Below are 19,390 nucleotides of genomic sequence, written 5' to 3'. Positions count from 1 at the left end.
GACCCAAAGTGAGCAAGATGGAGGGGGGAGGGTGTGAAGTTGCTGGGGTGGCACAGAGGTGCCAGTGAAAAGCCACACATTGAATCCCAAAAAAAATTAAGAGCTCCTCCCAAAAAAGTTTGTGTACATCGCCCAGATACACAACTTTGAAAACCCTGAATACAAATGGGCTCCCAGCAGCCAGGTGCTAATCTGTAAGTGAAACAACAGAAATGCTTGACACATTAAAAAAAAAAAACTATAGGAAAAATGACTGATTTCCCACAAAGGTTCATGTGATATTTCACACTCAATAAGCAACATTCAAGTCCCTCAATTCATAAGCATGCAGTTCCTGTTCCCACAGTTGAACGTTGAAGCTTCAGTGGTGAAGATGTCAATCATCTCTGAGCTGAGTGAAAATCTGATTTTTACCAAGTAAAGCGTTTACTTATACATCATAATAAAAGTTTATTTTATATTCATGGCCAGTGGCCGGAAGTCCCTGGTAAACCAGTAAACTTCTGGAAACTTTCCTGCTCATTTTGTACGGAAGAGGATTCAGGAATCTGACTGCACGTCCTTCAGACACTGCCGTTTTTCTGAATTAATGAGATAATTTCATTCTTAATTCAGGAAAAAAAGATTAATTAAACATGACATGCCTCTGTAATTTGGAGGAGAGGTGGTTGTTTCGGTCTGTGTTTGCCTGCTAGTGTGCTGCTCTTGGTTCGGCAGGCCCCTCCACACCTGCAGCCTCCACCGTCACCATCAGCCCTGAGCATTACATGGATAAAAGATTCACTGGAGTTCTACTTACAAACAGAGCAAATAAAATGTAATTTAAGAGTGTGTGTTATGCATGTTTTGTGTCCAGGTAAATATAGTTGGAATGAATTACCCAGCTAATCTACTGCATTCATTTCCAACTTTGAACATTCCTGGAATTTTGGAACCCGAAACATCACCCCCAAGAATGTGAGCATGACATCGGCGAAGAGCATGAAATGAAGATCCAACACAAGAGAACATGATTTCCTGCTGATTTTTATTTTTCATTATGTGAAATAGTCTCTTGCTCTTTTCTTATAAACATATAAACACCATGGAAGTACATCATCCTCCAACACATCTGTACAATTGTAAATTCACAAAAAGAAGGCTGGACTCTTTATACTCAGTCCTCTCAACCAGTTCAACCAGTTCAACCAGTTCGACAGCTTCTCACTGTCACTTTTTAACACTTTTCATCCATCTCCACCCAAAACATTCCTATTTTTAAAGGAAAATCCACATCCTGAACCCATTAGAGGCCCCCCGGGGCAGAGCCGAGTACAGATACAACAAACCTGTTCTAACACACCTATCAGAGGCGGCGGGTTCAGTTCATGTTAGTTTGGACCAGGTTGAGGGCCGGCGCAAACACACGTAAGAGCATCTCCTCTCACAGCAGGAAGCACCAGGGGCTACGAGTACATTCTAACTTCACGTATTACACACAAGTTGGTTGAGTGTGTTATGTCTTGGCTCGTTTCCTGTAGGTTCTGGAGGGAGGGAGCTGCCTCGCCTCTTCAGGATACAAGAGCGGGACATTCCAAGTGGAGAAAGTGCAGTCGTGGTACAGACACCAATGTGGAGAGCATCGACGTCTGACAGAAGTCACTTTTGTATTCTGTACGCAAATCACCACGATAAATGGAGCACAACCATCATTAATGAGGTTAATTACACCTGTGCTCTTCCTGTGGTACCAAGCCAAACAGTGTGACCAGGACTCACAGGCCCGACACACACCAGTGACGATACACTGCAGGGAGGTGGTGCCTAAATACCGCACTTTTCACCCGAAAAACCAAAAAAGGACAACGCAGAACTGTAATATGTTCTATGACCTTTTCGCGATTGTGGAAGACACATTTAGAGTGTTCCTTGGGGTCTGATGGTCTTCGTGACAACGTGAGAATACAAGTGGGATCATACTGACCTCTCAGCAGCAGAGAGAGACGACTCTTTACTACCACCACATGGAAGCAGAATGCTGCTCTGATTTGAGATCAGGGAATGCCTGGACTGGTGTCTGTCTCCATGGATATGAAAAAGGAGAAAACTCTGCAGATTCCTGGGAAATGCTTAATGTCTTATCAACTTTGGCAGCGCCCCCCAGAGGCCTTCACCTGTAACTACACATTCAGCTGTGAGCTCTGGTCGATCCTGGAAGCAGCTCTGGCCTGCAGCTACAGCACCACCCTCAGATGTAGTCATCATCGACAGGTTCGCCTGGTGTGTCACAGTGATGGAGGAAAAGGACCACAACTCTCTGAAAAACCCCTCGTTTGCTCTGTCGACGCTCCGAGATCTCCTCCCCGATGGTCTCCATGCAGATGTCAGCTGACAGCTGGCCCTTCCGCCGCGGCGCGTAGATGGTGGCTAACAAAGAACACGAGAGGGGAGAACATTTCAGCTGCTGTTGCAGGTACAACTGTAATAAAAGTGTCAACTGCACTCACTGCACTCATCGTCCTCAAAGTCATAGCGGGCGTAGCTGTTGGGATAAGCTGCTCTCAGTGTCCTCAGCCAAGGGAAGTCTGTTATCATGCTGTAGGGGGCGCCATCCACCAGCCCTGGGAACAACAGGAGCCCAGTCAACTGAAGCCAAATCTCAGTCCTGTTCAGCTTTTAATGGACCATAAAATCTTTGTTATCATCAATATTCAGTCTGAAACTGCTTCCACGTGATCACCGGGAATGTGGCTGCTGCAGAGCACCAGCAGAGAGACATGCTGGTAGTCAGCTTCAGGGCAGAGCGAAGACATAATGAACCTACGGGTCGGACCGGGCCGTATAAGCACCCGACCCTCCCCTTCATAGTGTCTGAGTGTGTTGAGACATACAATTCCAACATGCAGGAAATGAAAGCAGCAGCTCCTCCAAGGCCTTATAGGACACTGAATACGAATAAGAAGCTTTGATGTCATCGTATAAGAATACATCGTTTGGCGGGATCTCTTGTCGCAGCTACAATGTCCCAAGCATCGAAAAAGATGAAAGGTAATATAAGTAATAAACATTAAAGTGCAGTTAAGAATGTTATATAGAAATAGTCTGCATTAAAACGAGTGCAAAGGACAGTTGCTGCAGTTAGGGAGGTAGTCGTGTGTGCGGGCGTGTGCGTGTGTGGGAACAGGGTCAGCGTAGCTCTGATGCAGTCAGATCTGAGTTTGATGATGGGGAGCCCAGAGGAGCTCTGACCATCACCAGAAACACTGGTCATTTGAAGTGTTTGTGTTGGTACCTAGGAGCTCGTAGGAGAGCCTCTTCTGCGTGTCTATCTTACAGTGAACTGTTTGGATGTGAGGTAGGTATGTCAGTATTACCCTCCAGTGTGTAAATGTCTCGGCCCCAGGGGTATTTAGGATACTTCTTCACATCCTCTTCCGTCCTGGTGGCCTCTGGGAAGAACTCGTACTTGATTAACTCCCTGGGAGAGAGACGGAGACCAGACGTTCACGGTGTTATGATCAGACCTACAGATTCTACAGTACACTTTGGTGGGTCCTTTTGGAGCTGTGGAGTCATCTGAACCACGTCTCGCTCTCAACCAGCTGCACTAAAACTCTTTCACCCAGCAGGACACATCGCACCACCCGCACTCGAGAGCTGCAGTTGTGGATTTCCACTTGTAAAACAGATCGTTTGGAGCCCCTCTGTGGTGCTGATGGCAGGAGGGGGCAAGCGCTGCTTCTTCATGTCCCAGAAAAGAGCTACAAGTGTAAGTCGTGGCTCATGTGTTCTTGGTCACTACTCACTGGCTGATGTTGGCGATCGTGTCCATCCAGCTGCGAATGCGAACTTTGTTGCGTATATTTGGAGGGTTGCTGAACTCGTGCACTATCGCGATGTGATAGGGGTAGGGACCCTGGAAGAGCTGACGCTCCAACGCTACTGAGTCAATCTGAGGAGAGAACGGCGAGAGTGAGGGAGAGACACGGGAATCAAAACAGAACAAGAGATAAAAGCGATGGTTCTGTATTCCTGTATGTTTTTCTGCTGTGTCAAATACTGATTGAAAAATAAAGTTAAAAAAAGGAAAAAAAAAGTGATGATTCAACACATCAAGACGCCCGGATGTCCGTCGTCTGTTTTCGGACCTCCTACCCTGTGCATAGGCCGCATGTAGATGATGCGGTTTCTCTCAGGAGGTATCCTCAGGATCTGATCCAGGACCTGCTCCATGTCCAGCTTCTTGCACTGAGCATAATCAAATCTGTTGACTATGGGGGCACTTTCCACTCGCAGCTGCTTCAGCACTCGACATCTGGTAGCTGGAGAGAGGGAGGGGGAGCAAGGGAGAGAGAGAGAGAGAGAGAGAATGAGAGATTTGGGGGTAGTAGTTTGTGGCTGAACAAGCTGCTGGAAGTGTACTTTTTTACTACATAAAGTTGAATACGAGTCTCTCAGCTGGGTTTAGTTGGAGTAAACTAAACCCAGACCCACAGAAAACCCTGTGTTGGAGCAGGTCGTGTTCACACTCTACAATATTGACTTAATTATGACTGTTGCACTGCACATCAGTCTAAAAACGTTATTTTACACCTTCTAGAGGGACGGTTCAATAATACACCAATAACTGACTCTCACACAGCCTGTAGAGGGACAATTCTGATTTGATGACCATCCATCACTGCAGCTAACGGTTTAACATTCAATGCTAAAAGACGTCACTACGTACAAAGACTGAAGCTACTAGAAAATGTGTGACTGACTTGACAATCAGCACCAAAACAGGCGTGTACGAGAGTCAAGTTGCCCCGTCCTATGAGGACTGTGCTGGTGAACATTACTGGTCCGTCTCAGTCAGATGTGATGCGAAGGTGAACAACAGTGTGGTGGTGCGAGTTACCGTGGATGAACATCATCTTGGGACAATCCTTGAGCACCAGGTCAGTGATTCCACAGTTGGTCAGAGTGATGCCCACCAGGTTCTTACTCTTCAGAGACAAAACCTGCAGGAGGACAAACATGAGCAGAGACGCTTCCACTCCTCTGTCTCTGTGACATCATCTGGGCTTGGCTTGAGGTCATAGTTATCAAACCCTTCCAGACTTTGTCAAGTTGTCTATTTTTATTAACACCAACAGAAAAGGGTGACGTCACTGTGAAAACAAACGTCTACTGGGCAGATGGTGTGTGTGTGTGTGTGTGTGTGTGTGTGTGTGTACCTGTATGTGGTCGTCCTCGGTGACCGGGTCGGAAGTACTTGTTGATTTGTCAGCCATTCGTTTCCTCCTCATCGCTACCCGAGGTCTGGCTCTGGAAAGATCTACACAACACAGATGGAAACATCCCCTCAAACAACGCAACAATAAGGAGCGACTGCTGTGTTCAGTCCGCCAGGGACCCCTTGTCACAGGCATGACTCCTTAAATGAGGTCAAGGTTTTGATGTTACCGGTATTGAAAAAGAGGAGAGGCTCTTTGGTAGAATTACAGAAACGCAGCTCTGTGTGTGTCCCGTGCATATTTGGTCTTGATAGTTTCAGGCTGGACAGGGTTGATTTTGGATGGTGGAAATGAGTCAGAAGAATTTTTCTTAGAGGAATTGTTACGTTTGACTCTTGTTATAAAAATACATGGTTAAAAAAAAAAGCAGAGTCAACTGTGAAGTTGATAAAAACAATGCACCAAAACACACCTTTCCTTCTCTGAGAGGGGGTGTGTGAGTAAGTGGTGATGCTCCGCCCACTCTGGTGGAGTAACCTACAGAGCCGCCCATCCAGTAACCCCTTTGCTGGATTTACTGAGCCTTTGCACCCAAACAAAAAGACACTGATGCTCAGGGGACACATCAGACATTACCTGTCTCAGGTACCAGGGACGCAGAGGACATACGGGTGCAAGATCGGGTCAAAGGTCGTCGAGGAATGAAGTCCTCATCTCTGGCCTGACCCTGCAATGCCCCTGAACCATCAGTAGTAGCAGGCTGTCTTGCTCCCTGTCCAATCAGGAGCGCTGTTCTCCTGGGGGTGTGGGTTCCAGCAGCAGCACCAGCTTCCAGATGCTCCACAGCAGCAGCACCAGAGCCCTGCCGAAACCCGGCCGCCTGTGCGCAATCGCTGCCTCTCTGGGCCCCAAAGTGTCCTTCTGTGCTGTCATTAGTCCTGCAACTTCCTGTAGCTCTGTCCGTGGTTGTGGATTCTCTGTGGGGGGTTCCAGTAACCAGCCTCCCACATCCACTCACCTGCCTGGATGTGACCACTCCAGGTCCAACCCTGCCCCCACACCCAGCCACTGGCCTCACCCCAGTCCTTTCTGCAGCCCCACTGAGCCCTGCTCCCCGTACTGACCCACTGTCAGTCCCGGGCCTCGTGGGGGTCTCGCCGGTCTCTGTGCTAGTTCCTTTACTCATAGTCCTCCTGCTGGTCTCAACAGCAGCCTTCATGTCTGCCTTGATCTGTTCACTTGTCACCTGACAGCTCTTCTCACAGCTGCTCTCTGACACCTGAGACTTTGTTGGATCCCCTGAGACCGCCGCTGATACAGCCACGTTGTTGCTCCGCCGCAAAGGGGTCTTTCCCTTTCCTGGAAATGACACACACACACACACACACACGTTAAACTGGGGAGGCAACCATTTGCTTCCTTTTATTTCTTGAAAACTTCAAAATGACAGTCCCATTGGCTGATGTAAACATCCAATACTGACACCCTTCAATTCTTTGATGTGCTGTAGGGTTGCTGGACAGCAGTTTGCACAGATTCAGTAGAATGACCAATGAGAAGCCCTGAGAGCATTATCACCCATCAGTCATGTAAAAAGAGAGAGTTTTGTGCTGCTGTTTAAAAGTAATGTGACGTGTATTCAAACCAAACTACTTTGGTCAGGACTCAGTTTGGTAAAGCTTCTGAAACCAATAATTCCAGCCTCTGCAAACAGCTTGAAGCCTGGCACTCCACTGCTTGTGATGGTTTCCCCCTGAATATTAGCAGCTGCAAGGTTTGTCCCGATTTGGCAGCACTGATTCCCGAGTGCCTGATTGTGTTTTGATAATCAAGGGGGGCAGAATGTCTTGATTATTATTGGCTCCCTGACTGTGTCAGCAGCAGCTTTGGTTCTATCTGCAGGGCTCGACTGTTTTCAGTTTGCGAAAAAACTGGTTGACTCTGTCATACTTTATGTCCTCATACTGGGGGCGTCCTTTTACTGACCCCAAATGGCACCCATCACCCCATATGAGCTGCACACTGCTGTGGTTGCTGGGTGTGTTCGGTGTTGTGCTGACACCTTCTGTACAAGAGGCAGAATGCTGGGAACAGGAAGCTGGCATTAGCCGTGAAACGAGGCCTTCCTCTTCCTCCTCACTGTCTGAGTCAGAGATGACCAGGGGGGGCTTGGGAATGGCAGTTCCAGGCGGTCTGCACTGCTGGACTAAACCGCTGGGGCCTGGAGTTGGGAAGGACACAGCACTTTCAAACAAATGATAAAGCTAGTAGTTTATTACAAACATGGGAGTGGAGATGTTCAGGGCGAACCTGCTTGCTCGTCATCATCAGGTGGTTGAGGTGTTCCAGCAGGGCGACTGGGGCCTGGAGCCACATCAGCCTCTTCCACTCTCCCCTCCCCCTCTGCTCCTCTCAGCTCTATCCGAGGCTCGCCCCCCACGTTCTCCTCCTGCAGCATCACCTGCTCATCCTCCATCCCGTTGACCTCCACCGGTGCTGTGAAAACACAACTTCTTTACAAACTCATCAGGAGGATGCGGGCACCTGGTTCCACTGATCCGACTGCTGTTAAAGTAACAGTCTTGAGTATTTAAGGGGATCTTTTTGCAGAAATTGAATATTCATAACTTCATGGTCATCAGTGTAAAACCTATTCAAGGTCTTCTGATGGATTGTTGTCTGCTGCCTCGTATGTCTGAGCCACGAGGATGATTTTATGTTTGTGTTTCAACAGAAAGTTTCCTGAAACTGAATTGCGCCTATGAGATTTTCAGTGGAGCAGCGGTAAGTAAGTCACTATTTCATGCATTCAGCCAGTCTGCTCTACTCGTCCAGGTTCCTCTCTCCGGTTCATCAAAGCAGCTGGATTTCATTCATGTCAGAAATGAATTACACTCGGTAGGTCCTCACTCTCTCACTCGTCCTGGACACCTGAATTCTGCTTTAGTGCATCCGTGTAGCCTCCAACTTCTATGAACAATGAAGTTGCCATAACACAGTTTGTCAAACCTCATCTGTTCACAGTGCAGTTACAATTGTGAAGAGCATTTAGGTGTCAGTCATTTTGACACATAGAAGTATTTTCAAGAGATTCCGTGCGTTCTGCTGAGTCCCTCTCTACTTTTAAGAGACAATTGAAGACTCAATTGTTCAGAGAGCACCGAGGCACTGAACCTGACTCTTCTCCTCTTTGGGGTAGAATAAGTCAGAGGGTCCAAGACCCAGCACTTAGTGATTATGTAGCACCAACTGTGTTGTGTCATGTTGTATGTTTGTCCAAAAAAAAAAAAAAAAAGGGGGGGGAGGGGTGACACTTCTTCTGCCACTAGATGGCAGTACCTGTGACCAAATCACAACTGAAGCACTTTTGCGCTTCCTATGGACTTCTCCTTAATTAGGTCTAAATTCTTGCTTGTGTTGTACGTCGCTTTGGACAAAAGCGTCTGCTAAATGAAATTGGAGAATTGGAGAACCGTAGATTGTTGGCAACAAAAAGATGTGAAAAGTGAGGCACTGTAAATACTTCAGAATAATGAGCTGCTGCTGTTTTGATGAGGAACGCAGGACTTGCCATTGTGCTGCGGCTGTTGTCTTTGGTTGTTGTTGTTGTTCGCAGGTGGAGGAGGAGGCGGAGGCAGGTTGGCCTCATTGTTGTTGTGGTGGTGGTGGTTGTTGTTGTTGTCATTGTCATTGTTGGAGTTCTGGTTGCTGACCAGCGCTGAGGACACACCAATACCAGTTCCTGCACTGAGGCCCACCCTGGCACAGCCCTGACACACACACACACACACACACACACACACACACACACACACACACACACACACACACACACACACACACACACACACTGTATCAAACAAATCATCATACAAATTACATTTTTTTTCAATCATCACTTGTATTCTGTGCTCTTGCGCAGCTTTTGTGCAGCTGTCGACTCAGGGCAGTGGTGGTGAGAGCGGTGGTGGGTCTTAATGGTATGGAGTTGGAGGTTTTAGCATTTGAACATTCTTTTTCCTTTAAACTAGATTATTTCACTTTTGGAAGCACTGCAAATCAAAAAAGCCTCAACAACGGGCCACAAAGTAATGGTTATGGACTCCCCTTTGATGAATTACCTTTAGTGCCGAGAAATAAAAAGGAGAGAAGTTTCTCCAGAGGGATCTGACGTGGATCATCATCAGTCACGTGTCAGAATAATTCATGTGAATGTGAGATTATTCTGCAACACCATATGGTTTTGTAAAATTAGGCCTCATGAAGATGATTATTTACAGAAAGCTGTGGCCAAAAATAGGGAGCGGCATGGCTCAGGGGTGGAGTGGCCGTCTAGAAACCGAAGGGTCGCTGGTTCGATCCTCACTTCCCCCGGTGACCACGTAGAAGTCTCCTTGAGCAAGATACTGAACCACTAATTGCTCCTGATGGCCCTGCAATGGACTGTGACCTGTCCAGGGTGAACCCTGCCTCTCAACCAATGTCAGCTGGGACAGGCTCCAGCCCCCCCCCCCCCGACCCTTACAGATAAGCGGTACAGAAAATGGATGGATGGTCTAAATGATAAAAAGGTATGATTTTGAATAATATTGTACCCTCGAGGGAGCAAAGATTTTTTCTTATTCAAGAGAAAGAATCCCTTATCAAAAACTTTGGTGAGTCAGAACTCTTCACGGGGCTAAAGAAAGCATTTCTTCGTAAGAAAAGCCAGTGAATGAGGCCCATTGAGAGTATTCCTGCAAAGAAATATTATTGAGCGATTTCAAACCACTGGTTGATTCCTCGTGATCTCGCTCCCACCTGCTTTACACTACGAAGCTCTCCGGTTCACGGTGAGAGAGTGCAGGGAAGACCTGGCCTGTGCAGCAGAGACGTGGCTGCTACAGATGCATACGTCCTGGGAAAGAGCTACACGAGGAAGAGTGTTCTGCTGAACGTACTGTGTAGTACCTTGGGTGGTTCTCGAAACATCTGGTCCAGACATATAAACTCCAGACTGGGCAGTAACTCTATGAACTGGGAGAAGGATTCCAGTTTGATAGCATGACAGCGAACAAGAGTGAGATCCACCAGCCGGCTCCATCTGGACTGATCTGAGGACACAAACCTGAATGTTACCCACCATCTCAGAGTCTAACAGAGACGGAGAACACTGCAAACAGATGGACGTTAATGTCGGGGCTGTGCGTTTGAGTAGGCGAGTGAGGAGTGTGTTTACCTGTAATCCAGTGGTGGGGGTTGTGCAGGTGAGGGCAGTTGTAGATGAGCAGGTATTTAATGTTCGTGAAGACCTCATTCACCACCTTTATGCCGATATCAGTGATGATGCCTGGGTTCTCTATGACATCAGCCAGACCATACTTGACCAGCTCTGAGTGACTCATCTTGCCTGCATTTACAAACACACACACACACACACACACACACACACACACACACACACACACACACACACGCTGCTGAATGTCTGTTCAGTGGAAGTAGAATACGGATCAATACAACACAGGATCCATCAACAGAGAATGTTTTTATGCAGCTGTAAACTGAACATTCAAGTATCAAAGTCACAATGTGCTGACTGTTTGAACTTGTTTACCATGAGCAACGTCTAAAGTCGGATCTTTTTTGCCTCGACTGAAACTGGACCTGCTCTCACTGTGAACGGGAGTCGTCCATGCGTGTCTGTGCGTGTGTCTTGGTCTTAGCAAACATAGAAACAAAACCAACCTGACATCCACAAGCTTTTCACTCCTACAGAACAAGTCAGTTTAACGAATGTGGACCGTGGCGTTTCAGACTCAACCACGGTCTCTCTTTCACGCATCATTTCCTCCCGTCTGGGAGCATTTTCTTTGTTATTAACAAAAACACACAGCCACGTCTCTTTTCTGAGCCTGGTGATTATCTTTGAGAGAAGGAACTCACATTGCAGCAGGAACTCATCCACATATCCCAGATGAAGCGTCTCAAACTGAGGAAACTCTAGTTCAGCCATCTTGAGAGCTGAGAAGACTCCATCTTTAGTCAGGGAAGGCTGGATGCGCAGCTCATGGAGCCTGTAAACACACAAACTCGTCGAATTACAAGTTGGTCCTCTTGGCTGTCCCACTGAAAGCTCCCGATACGTTCCACTCTCAGATAAAAGTTAAAAATATCTACCACATGACTCTTTAGATTGAGTTTGCTCACAAGACTTCTGCATAACAAGATAATGCTGTGACGGTTACTGTCACTTACATGGACATGTTGAGACAACAGACTGTCAATAAGACAAAAAATTGGCCTCGACTATTCTGCTGCAAGTACGACTTGCTGAGCAATTTGGATCGACGACTTCTGAGAAGTCTGAGCATCGTCTCCAACAACCTCAGTCAAAATGCCAGTGGAGCATTTTGACTGAAAACTCAAGTTGTAAATTATATTACATTCTTAAACTTTCTTTCGTTCGATGCATCAAAATGTAGGGCAAATGATGTCAGAGCAAAAGAACAGATTTCATACATGCGTCAAGGATAAACACCATCATGCTCTTCAGAAATAAAGCACAAGTAAGGCAAAAATCTGTGCTTTTAACACTTAGAGAACATGAAGCGCTCTCATACGCCAGTGTTGTTTTTCTGTCAGTGTGAGGAGGCTTGCTTGGCTGAGGACCTGCGAGCAGCAGTGATGACCAGGTAGCCCAAGTCCACTTCCAGAGCATTTTTACAGGCCCCAAACACAATGGTGTGAAGGTTCCGAAATCCTCCTGCAGTGAAACACAAGCAGCATTACAGAGAGGCTAAAGCGAAGGTGTGGATCTTCACTTTTTTCCTTCCTATGGAAAAAAAAAAATGCCATTACAAGACCCGAACCAACAGAGGTTTTTATTTTGGTCACAAGTACAGGATGTTTGGGAGAAGGGATTTACAAAAACACACATTTTTCCTCACCTGATCTCCAGCTGTCTTCCACCACATGCTGGATCAGCCCGCCGAGGAAGGGGACCCTCACCAGTTCTAGCTGCTCCAGGTTGCGGGCTGATGCCAAACCCGTGACCAGGGGAACGTATTTGAGGGAGTTGGTTGGTCCGGCACAGTTCCGCATCACAAAGGTCCTGAGGCTCACACACAGGAAGTCCTTAAATGGCTGTGGCTTGGTGAGACGGACCCACTTCAGGTAAAGATGGCGCAGCATGGAGACACAAGGGATCTCTGGGACATTTACGCCTACAACAAACAATGCAGCAAGACATAAGTCATCAGTACGAGCCCGAGGGACTTCTTGAACAGGACAGAACTCGTCACATCCAGTTCATCTGATTCACTGGGTAGACACATTTGATTCTGCAGTATCGCAGCTGCGAGGTGTTGTGATGCCCTGCTCACCCACTAGATGCAGGGTCTGGATCTTTGCAGTGATGGGGATGGTCAGTTTGTTCTCAGCAGGAATGGGAAACGCCCCATTTCGGTTGCGGAACTTTCCCAGGATGTGAACCTGGGGCATGTAATTCCATATGGCCTCCACCAGCTCCAGGTGGGACGTCTCCACGCCCTGAAGCAAAGTCACATTCCATTATGAGAGTATCCAGTTGATTTTTTTTATTTTTAATCACTTGCAAACTGCATCTTGCAGATTTCACAGTTGAAAGTTTCTGAAATATGAAGTATACATTGAATATAAATTGAGAACCGAGTTCACCAACCCTGAATGGACAAAAACTTCCAAGCCCAAAGATCATCAGTTTCTGTGACCAAAACTAAAAAAATCAATGTGCAGAACTGGAGAGATGCTCTCAGCCCAGAAGTAAATTCTTTATAAGCACAGTCCTCATTTGAATGTGGGGGTTTAAATAGCAGGTAGCCGAGGTGACATACTTGTGGGAGTTTGTTCTCTCTGCACAGTTCTGCGTGACAAAAAGGTTCTTGACCAACCAACTAACCACCTCTGTCTTCAGCCCATCCCCCTCTCTCTGGAAAGCCCATATGAACATAACATTTGGTCCTGCTGATATACTTTCCCTTCCTGGTGGATCTCAGGACGCATCTGAGTATGTTCACACCTGTATTTAAAGCTGTGCTCTTGTGATAAGAGAACTCTGAATACTGATGTCCCCAGGGTCGATATCTCATACTGACCAGCAGACTGGGACAGGCTTGGAGCGCCTCCAGGACTCCAGGTATACTGAACGCCTCGTATCCTCGGACTCGTCTCCGCTCCAGGTACCGAGGGTGGAGGCCATACAGCTGCTCCAGGTCAGGCATCTTCTTCAAAAGGAGCAAAAAGCTGCTGTCTGTAAAACCTAAACCAGGAAATACAACAGCAACAATCAGACACTCTCTTCAAAACCGAGCACCCTCATCCACTGCTGCGTGAGCCAAGAATCAGGCAGTGGCCAGGTCTATACGCCATTCACAAGTGAAGTAGTGGACAACACTAGCGTAAAAAAGTGAAAAGAAACCACGAAAATGTTGATGAACATGATGTAAGTGCTGATCCACTGTTGGAGAGCTTATTCATGGATAAGGTGAGCCACTGCTGACAGTGACCCCGATAAGGACTGAAGCGGTCGCGACCAGTCGGTCATTTTAATGTCAAACACATAAAGCAAATTGAAGAACGTTCTACTAATTCTACCTCTGCAGGAACCCTACGATGCACCTGGGACTGTTTTACAGGAGATTTGCTCTCTCACTCTGCTTTCACTGAAATCACTCTTTGCCGGATGGGGCAGCCACCATTCAAACTACAACTCTTCATCACACGATGAAACTTCGACTACTGCGTAGTGGTACCTGAAGGCATATACTCCCACCAGCGACCGGCGCAAAGATCCACCACTTTGATCACTCGCAGGTACAGAGTCACGGCTTCTCTGAGCTTCCTGGACAGACACTCCATGCACATGATGTCCTTCATAGGAAGGTACCTGCGAAACAAAGGTCACAACTCAAGCCTTGAATGATGTGATGAGAACGTGTTGATCAACCGTCAAAGCAGCTGGAAGTACAGGATTTTGCATCATGTGATGAAGTACTTTTATTTGTCAGGTGTATGACAAAATTTAAGGAAAACGTAACAATGCGACAAACTATGACATCGCCAGCATTCATATGAAGCCCCTCCCATGATGCTGCCATCCTACTGCATCATTGGAAACTGGCAATAGAGTATACAGTAACCTGTAGAACAGGAGGACTCAGTACCTGAATATGTGACAGAGGACTTCATGGGACAGCTCATTGATGTAGTCTTTGGGCTCAGTGGGCCTCAGGACCGCTTCCCCCCCACTGCTGCCCCCTACAGGCTGGAGTTTAGAGGCCTTCCTCCTCGGACCCATCACTTCCTCCTCACTGGTCTGGCTTGTACACACACGTCCTCCCTCCTGCAGCCTGGAGGCTCTATTTCCCACACATGACTCTCACATCTGAACACATAAGAGTGAAGGGAACATTAATGTTATCAAAGACAATACACCTCTTTTATTTTACATTTATTATTTCGTTTTTTGGCGGCCCGGTGGAGCAGTGGTCAGCACTGCCGCCCCCTAGCAAGAAGGTTGTGGGTGGAGCCCCGGCTGCAGCACGGGGTCTTTCTGTGTGAGTCTCCATGTTCTCCCTGTTCCTGCTGGGTTCTCTCTGGTACTCCAGCTTCCTCCACAGTCCAAAGACATCAAGAGGGACCAGGTTAATCCAGACTCTAAATTGACCGTAGGCGTAGCTGTGAGAGCCAATGGTTGTCTGTCTCTGTGTGTTGGCCCTGTGATGGACTGGTGACCTGTCCAGGGTGAACCCCGCCTCTCACCTGAAGGCTGCTGGGATAGGCTCCACCCCCCCCCCCCCCCCATGACCCTTAATAGGGTAAGTGGAAGAAAATGGATGGATGGATTTCATTTTTCCTCCATCAGCACCCCTCGAATGGAACAGAAACTGATCTGGTCCACCAGCAGCTCTGCACAGTGAATCAAAACTGATGGAAGATGGTTGGAAATGCAAAACTGCAAAAACGCACAACATTTGTTCAAGACTTACTGGGGCCTTTGAGCAATCTGGGGCGCCAGGTGGTTGGCAGATGTCGCTATCTGTGCTCCGTGCGTTCAGGGCCTTTTCAGCCTTATTTTGTTTTTTAGAGGGTGCGTAACCCACAATGCAGAAGCCGTCATTACACAACTAATTATTGACAAGTGTGTTTCGGGTGTGACATCAAACCAATCAGAGTGCCTCGTGTCCTTCTCTTTGTGGACTTTGTGTGTTGCCATTTTAGACGGAGCACAAGTCAATTTGCCAGTTAAATGGCGAGAGTGCTTGATGGCCAAAGCGTCATTTGCGCTGGCTCGAACCAAACAATGACGCTTGCGCTTGAGCGAGCGCCCATTTGCGCCATGCTTATGATGGAGCCCACTGCAGGTCACAATACCACATCAAATCAAATACGATGGCGCTGCAAACGAGTCCTGCATCCACATCAGCTTCAGTGTTTCAATGGGGTTTTCGATTAAAATGACACTAATGATATAAAAATGAACATTCCTGCTAACACAGCAAATCATCTCACACTCAGCTGCGACAATCAGCAGGAAACTCTGGCAGGACATACTAGAGGGTATTTTTTGGAGGCATTACAGCTACAATATGTATAATTAAGTACTAAATGGGCTAATTGGAGATGCCAGCAGCTTTCAAAAGCATAGCTGTAACCTTGACTACCTGCTCCCTCTGGGTTGTAAACTAGGTCTTATCTGTTGTGCTTGGATTGATGAAGTAGCCCAGGACTGTCAGGACGACAGGACAGGCTTCCTGAGAGTCAGTATGACAAAGGGACGGGACAGGGACTCAGGCAACACAGCGTCTTCCTGGTCATTCTTCTCTACCAGGCTGGCTTTACTCCTGCAATCTCCAGGTCCGGCTTACTGAACACTGCCACTTCTCTCTGCTGGGGTGAGCTCACTCATCCGATCGTCTGTGCTAAAGGTCACATATCAAATCAATAAGCAAACCATTCACCGTGGCAGCAGAGTCTCCTCTATTCAGGCCTCATACATATGACAGCAAGGTGGATTGTTTATATACGTTACCGTGTGATGACATCTGGACATGAATAATCAGTCGAGCAAAATGTCAATGCATTATTAGCTTCATGAGCAATAAGGCAGAGCCTCACCCTGCTCTCCCCAGCAGCTCCAGAGCTCACCAAGTCTCAGACTAACTCCTGCGGCAGCTACAGTTTAGACTTCGGTTTTAAAAACCCACATCTATTCCTTCAAAAGGAAATGTATCATCTATCCACATGTAAAGCACAAGATAAATTGCTGAACACATCATTTTCACCATCGGCCAGCTGGTCTCCCTCCAAAACTCAGCAGCGGATTCATAAACAAACATTTGGATATCCTGACCCCATATCAGGAACATGTGACTTTGCAGCCAAAAGAAATATGGAAACCTCTCAAGTTAAGAGTCATGAAAATGTCACCATTGAGCCTGGCTTGAGTGTGTCTGAGAGAAGCCAGTCCTACCAGATCAGATTATTGATAATACAAAGTGATCACTGGTTAAACTAATATGCTTACTCACTGCCTCGCATGGTCGCAACACTGCTGCAGTCCATAACAGCGCTGTCACGTCTGAGAACAACTCTAATGATGTCGCAGTGACGTCGTCAACTTTAGCTCAACTCTGGCTTGGACAGTAAAAGCTGATGAGGGGTAACCTGGGCTAACCCAGCGTGGAGGTCTTGACTTGTGCGCGTTTAGAGAAAAGTTCCTTTGCTGCGTGGACTCACGTCTACATCAGCGGGACGAGTGCAGCGGTGGCACCGGCACCACAACAGCTAACGACGTAGTTTGATGGAAGAATTAAATCTGTAACGCTTCTTTCCTCTGATGCCAGTGAGCGCAGGGTGACGCCGAAACAGAAAAACGACCCGGAGATCAAAATAAAAGAGTGTCGAAGAGTGTTAAATCGTGTTACAGCGCGACATTAGCTGACAAAATAGCTCCAAAACATTAACAGCCACGTTTGGTAGTCATAGCAAATTGACAAACAACAGTGTTTGAAAACACGTAAAAGTTCAACGATCGTGTATGACGAGGGAACTAAAAACAACATGGAGAGTTTCCATCAATTCTCAGCTGACACGGTAACGTAAAGTTAAGCTTATCGTTCAGTTCAACCCGACCCAGTCTTTGTCAAAACTAGCTTACCAGCTAGCATAGCCGCAGCTATTTAACACAGTCCGCGGAGGCAGAGCCAGACAAGTGAGCCCTGCAGCGAGCACACGGACTTCAAGTTCAACATCTCTGATGGCCTACCGGTACTTTTCTGTCCATTCCGCTGGGGTTTGGCTCTACATCCATCCTGAGAGTACAGCAGAGACGCTCAGCACAGGGATACGCATGCTACTACCGCACACATTTCCGGCTCGTCTTCTTCGTCTTTGATCTTTAACGGTAGCTGTCATCCTCGGTCCGCCGTATTACTGCCATCTTCTGAGCTCCCATTTCTCTCCGGACGTCGTGTCCTCCTCCGGGATACCAACCTCAACCTCTTTCATACTCATGATTACATTTTTTTAACGTGTCCCAATTTAAGATCGTGAGGTTATTACAGGGTTTGTTTGTTTGTTTGTTTGTTTGTCTCTAGATACGCTCACACATCGAAGAACAGAACAGAAGAGTAGCGGGAGAGGTGATGTCACAGGCTATGATATGTTTGTAGTCTCTGTTTTTAATTTAAGATGTGTAATCAGTTATTAAAATTCTTTTTCATTTACAATTTTGGCTTTTCAAGTTAGGGCATGGGATCCCTCAATAAATGACCAGTGGTAGATTCTCCCGTTTGTTATTTCTATATGCTCATTTTATAACGTACAATTCTGTGTCTTGAAGATCGCATTTATTTGACATCGTTTTGGATCATTAGGGGATGAAGGAATCTGTTGCAGATTTATCAGTTCAGTGTTAATTCTGGTAACTCTCCTATTCACACACACACACACACACACACACACACACACACACACACACACACACACACACACAGAAACAGACAAAGCAATGGGAATCCAAGAATCCAACAGCTGACTCTTCTCCATCAGCTCCTTCTCAGCTGGTACTGGAGGTAGTATAATATATGCAATATGTATATTCATGGGCTGCACGGTGGAGCAGTGGTCAGCAGTGTGGCCTCACAGCAAGAAGGTTGTGGGTGGAGCCCCGGCTGGAGCACAGGGTCTTTCTGTGTGAGTCTCCATGTTCTCCCTGTTCCTGCTGGGTTCTCTCTGGTACTCCAGCTTCCTCCACAGTCCAAAGACATCAAGAGGGACCAGGTTAATCCAGACTCTAAATTGACCATAGGTGTGGCTGGGAGAGCCAATGGTTGTCTGTCTCTATGTGTTGGCCCTGCCATGGACTGGTGACCTGTCCAGGGTGGACCACGCCTCTCGCCTGAAGCTGCTGGGATAGACTGCAGCCCCCCTGTGACCCTTAATAGGAGCAAGCGGAAGACAATGGATGGATGTATATTCATATACATACATAAAGATATGGATGGATGGATATACACTCTTACTGGTTTATTATACACCTCCTGGTGCAACCTAGAAAAAAAACGGGTCTTTCAACTTCAGACACCCTCGCCCAGGCGACCCAGCCGAGGGTGATCAGTAGCTTGTGTGGCCCATGGATCTCCACTCTCGATCCACAGCCATCTTGATGCCTTCTCATCAGTATCAGTGGTGTTCCTGATGGCTTTCTTGCTGTGTGGCCTGCTTATTCCCAACATCCTGGGAGCCCTGCAGAGTGACTGGCCTGCAAACCCACGGCATCCAACCTCGATGGGGTTACACCAGGTCTTCCATCAGTTGCGTCAACATTCGCCTGCCAGCTCTTCATACTTGGCCCTCTTCCTGTCAAATGCCTCTTCCATCCAGTCCTCCCACGGCACAGTCAGCTCCTGCACCTGCCTTGTTGATTCAGACATGTCAACCAAGCCCGGCCTGAGTGTGGTAACTGCGATGGTCTGGTTTACAGATAGAGTGTCGTCTTCAGATTTTACAGCGTTGCGTTCTCTCAAATGTCTTGCCGAAAAAAGTGCAAGCATGTGAGGATTGGAGGTATTATGTAATTACATGGTCCAACAGGAAATAAGAATCAGCGGGAGGAGGAATTGTTGTAGTGGAACAGGAAGGTAACACCTCTTTGGGTTCACTCACCAAAA

At 47.2% G+C, this 19,390-nt stretch overlaps 1 protein-coding gene across 1 annotated transcript; it reads right to left on the bottom strand.

Annotated features, from left to right (window-relative positions):
• Positions 1-1,021: 1,021 nt before the first annotated feature.
• Positions 1,022-17,619, bottom strand: fbxo38 (F-box protein 38). Its single transcript, XM_086222780.1, has 21 exons — positions 17,485-17,619; positions 14,381-14,601; positions 13,970-14,103; positions 13,313-13,476; positions 12,563-12,728; positions 12,128-12,403; positions 11,850-11,943; positions 11,124-11,254; positions 10,417-10,587; positions 10,149-10,291; positions 8,770-8,968; positions 7,509-7,694; positions 7,261-7,419; positions 5,835-6,557; positions 5,199-5,299; positions 4,880-4,982; positions 4,135-4,301; positions 3,786-3,931; positions 3,354-3,457; positions 2,487-2,600; positions 1,022-2,406 (listed from the first exon to the last, which is right to left on the bottom strand). Exons 2-21 carry the CDS (start codon positions 14,512-14,514, stop codon positions 2,228-2,230), a joined length of 3,594 nt encoding a protein of 1,197 aa, XP_086078906.1. The 5' UTR covers positions 14,515-14,601; positions 17,485-17,619; the 3' UTR covers positions 1,022-2,227.
• Between the last annotated feature and the right edge of the window lie 1,771 nt (positions 17,620-19,390).

This window comes from Aulostomus chinensis, chromosome 13 (assembly GCF_037954235.1).
Source record: "Aulostomus chinensis isolate RoL2024-O1b breed Wild chromosome 13, RoL_Achi_v1.0, whole genome shotgun sequence".
NCBI lineage: Eukaryota > Metazoa > Chordata > Actinopteri > Syngnathiformes > Aulostomidae > Aulostomus > Aulostomus chinensis.
The sequence above is the reverse complement of the archived record's forward strand: the minus strand, read 5'-3'. Positions and strand labels throughout refer to the sequence as shown.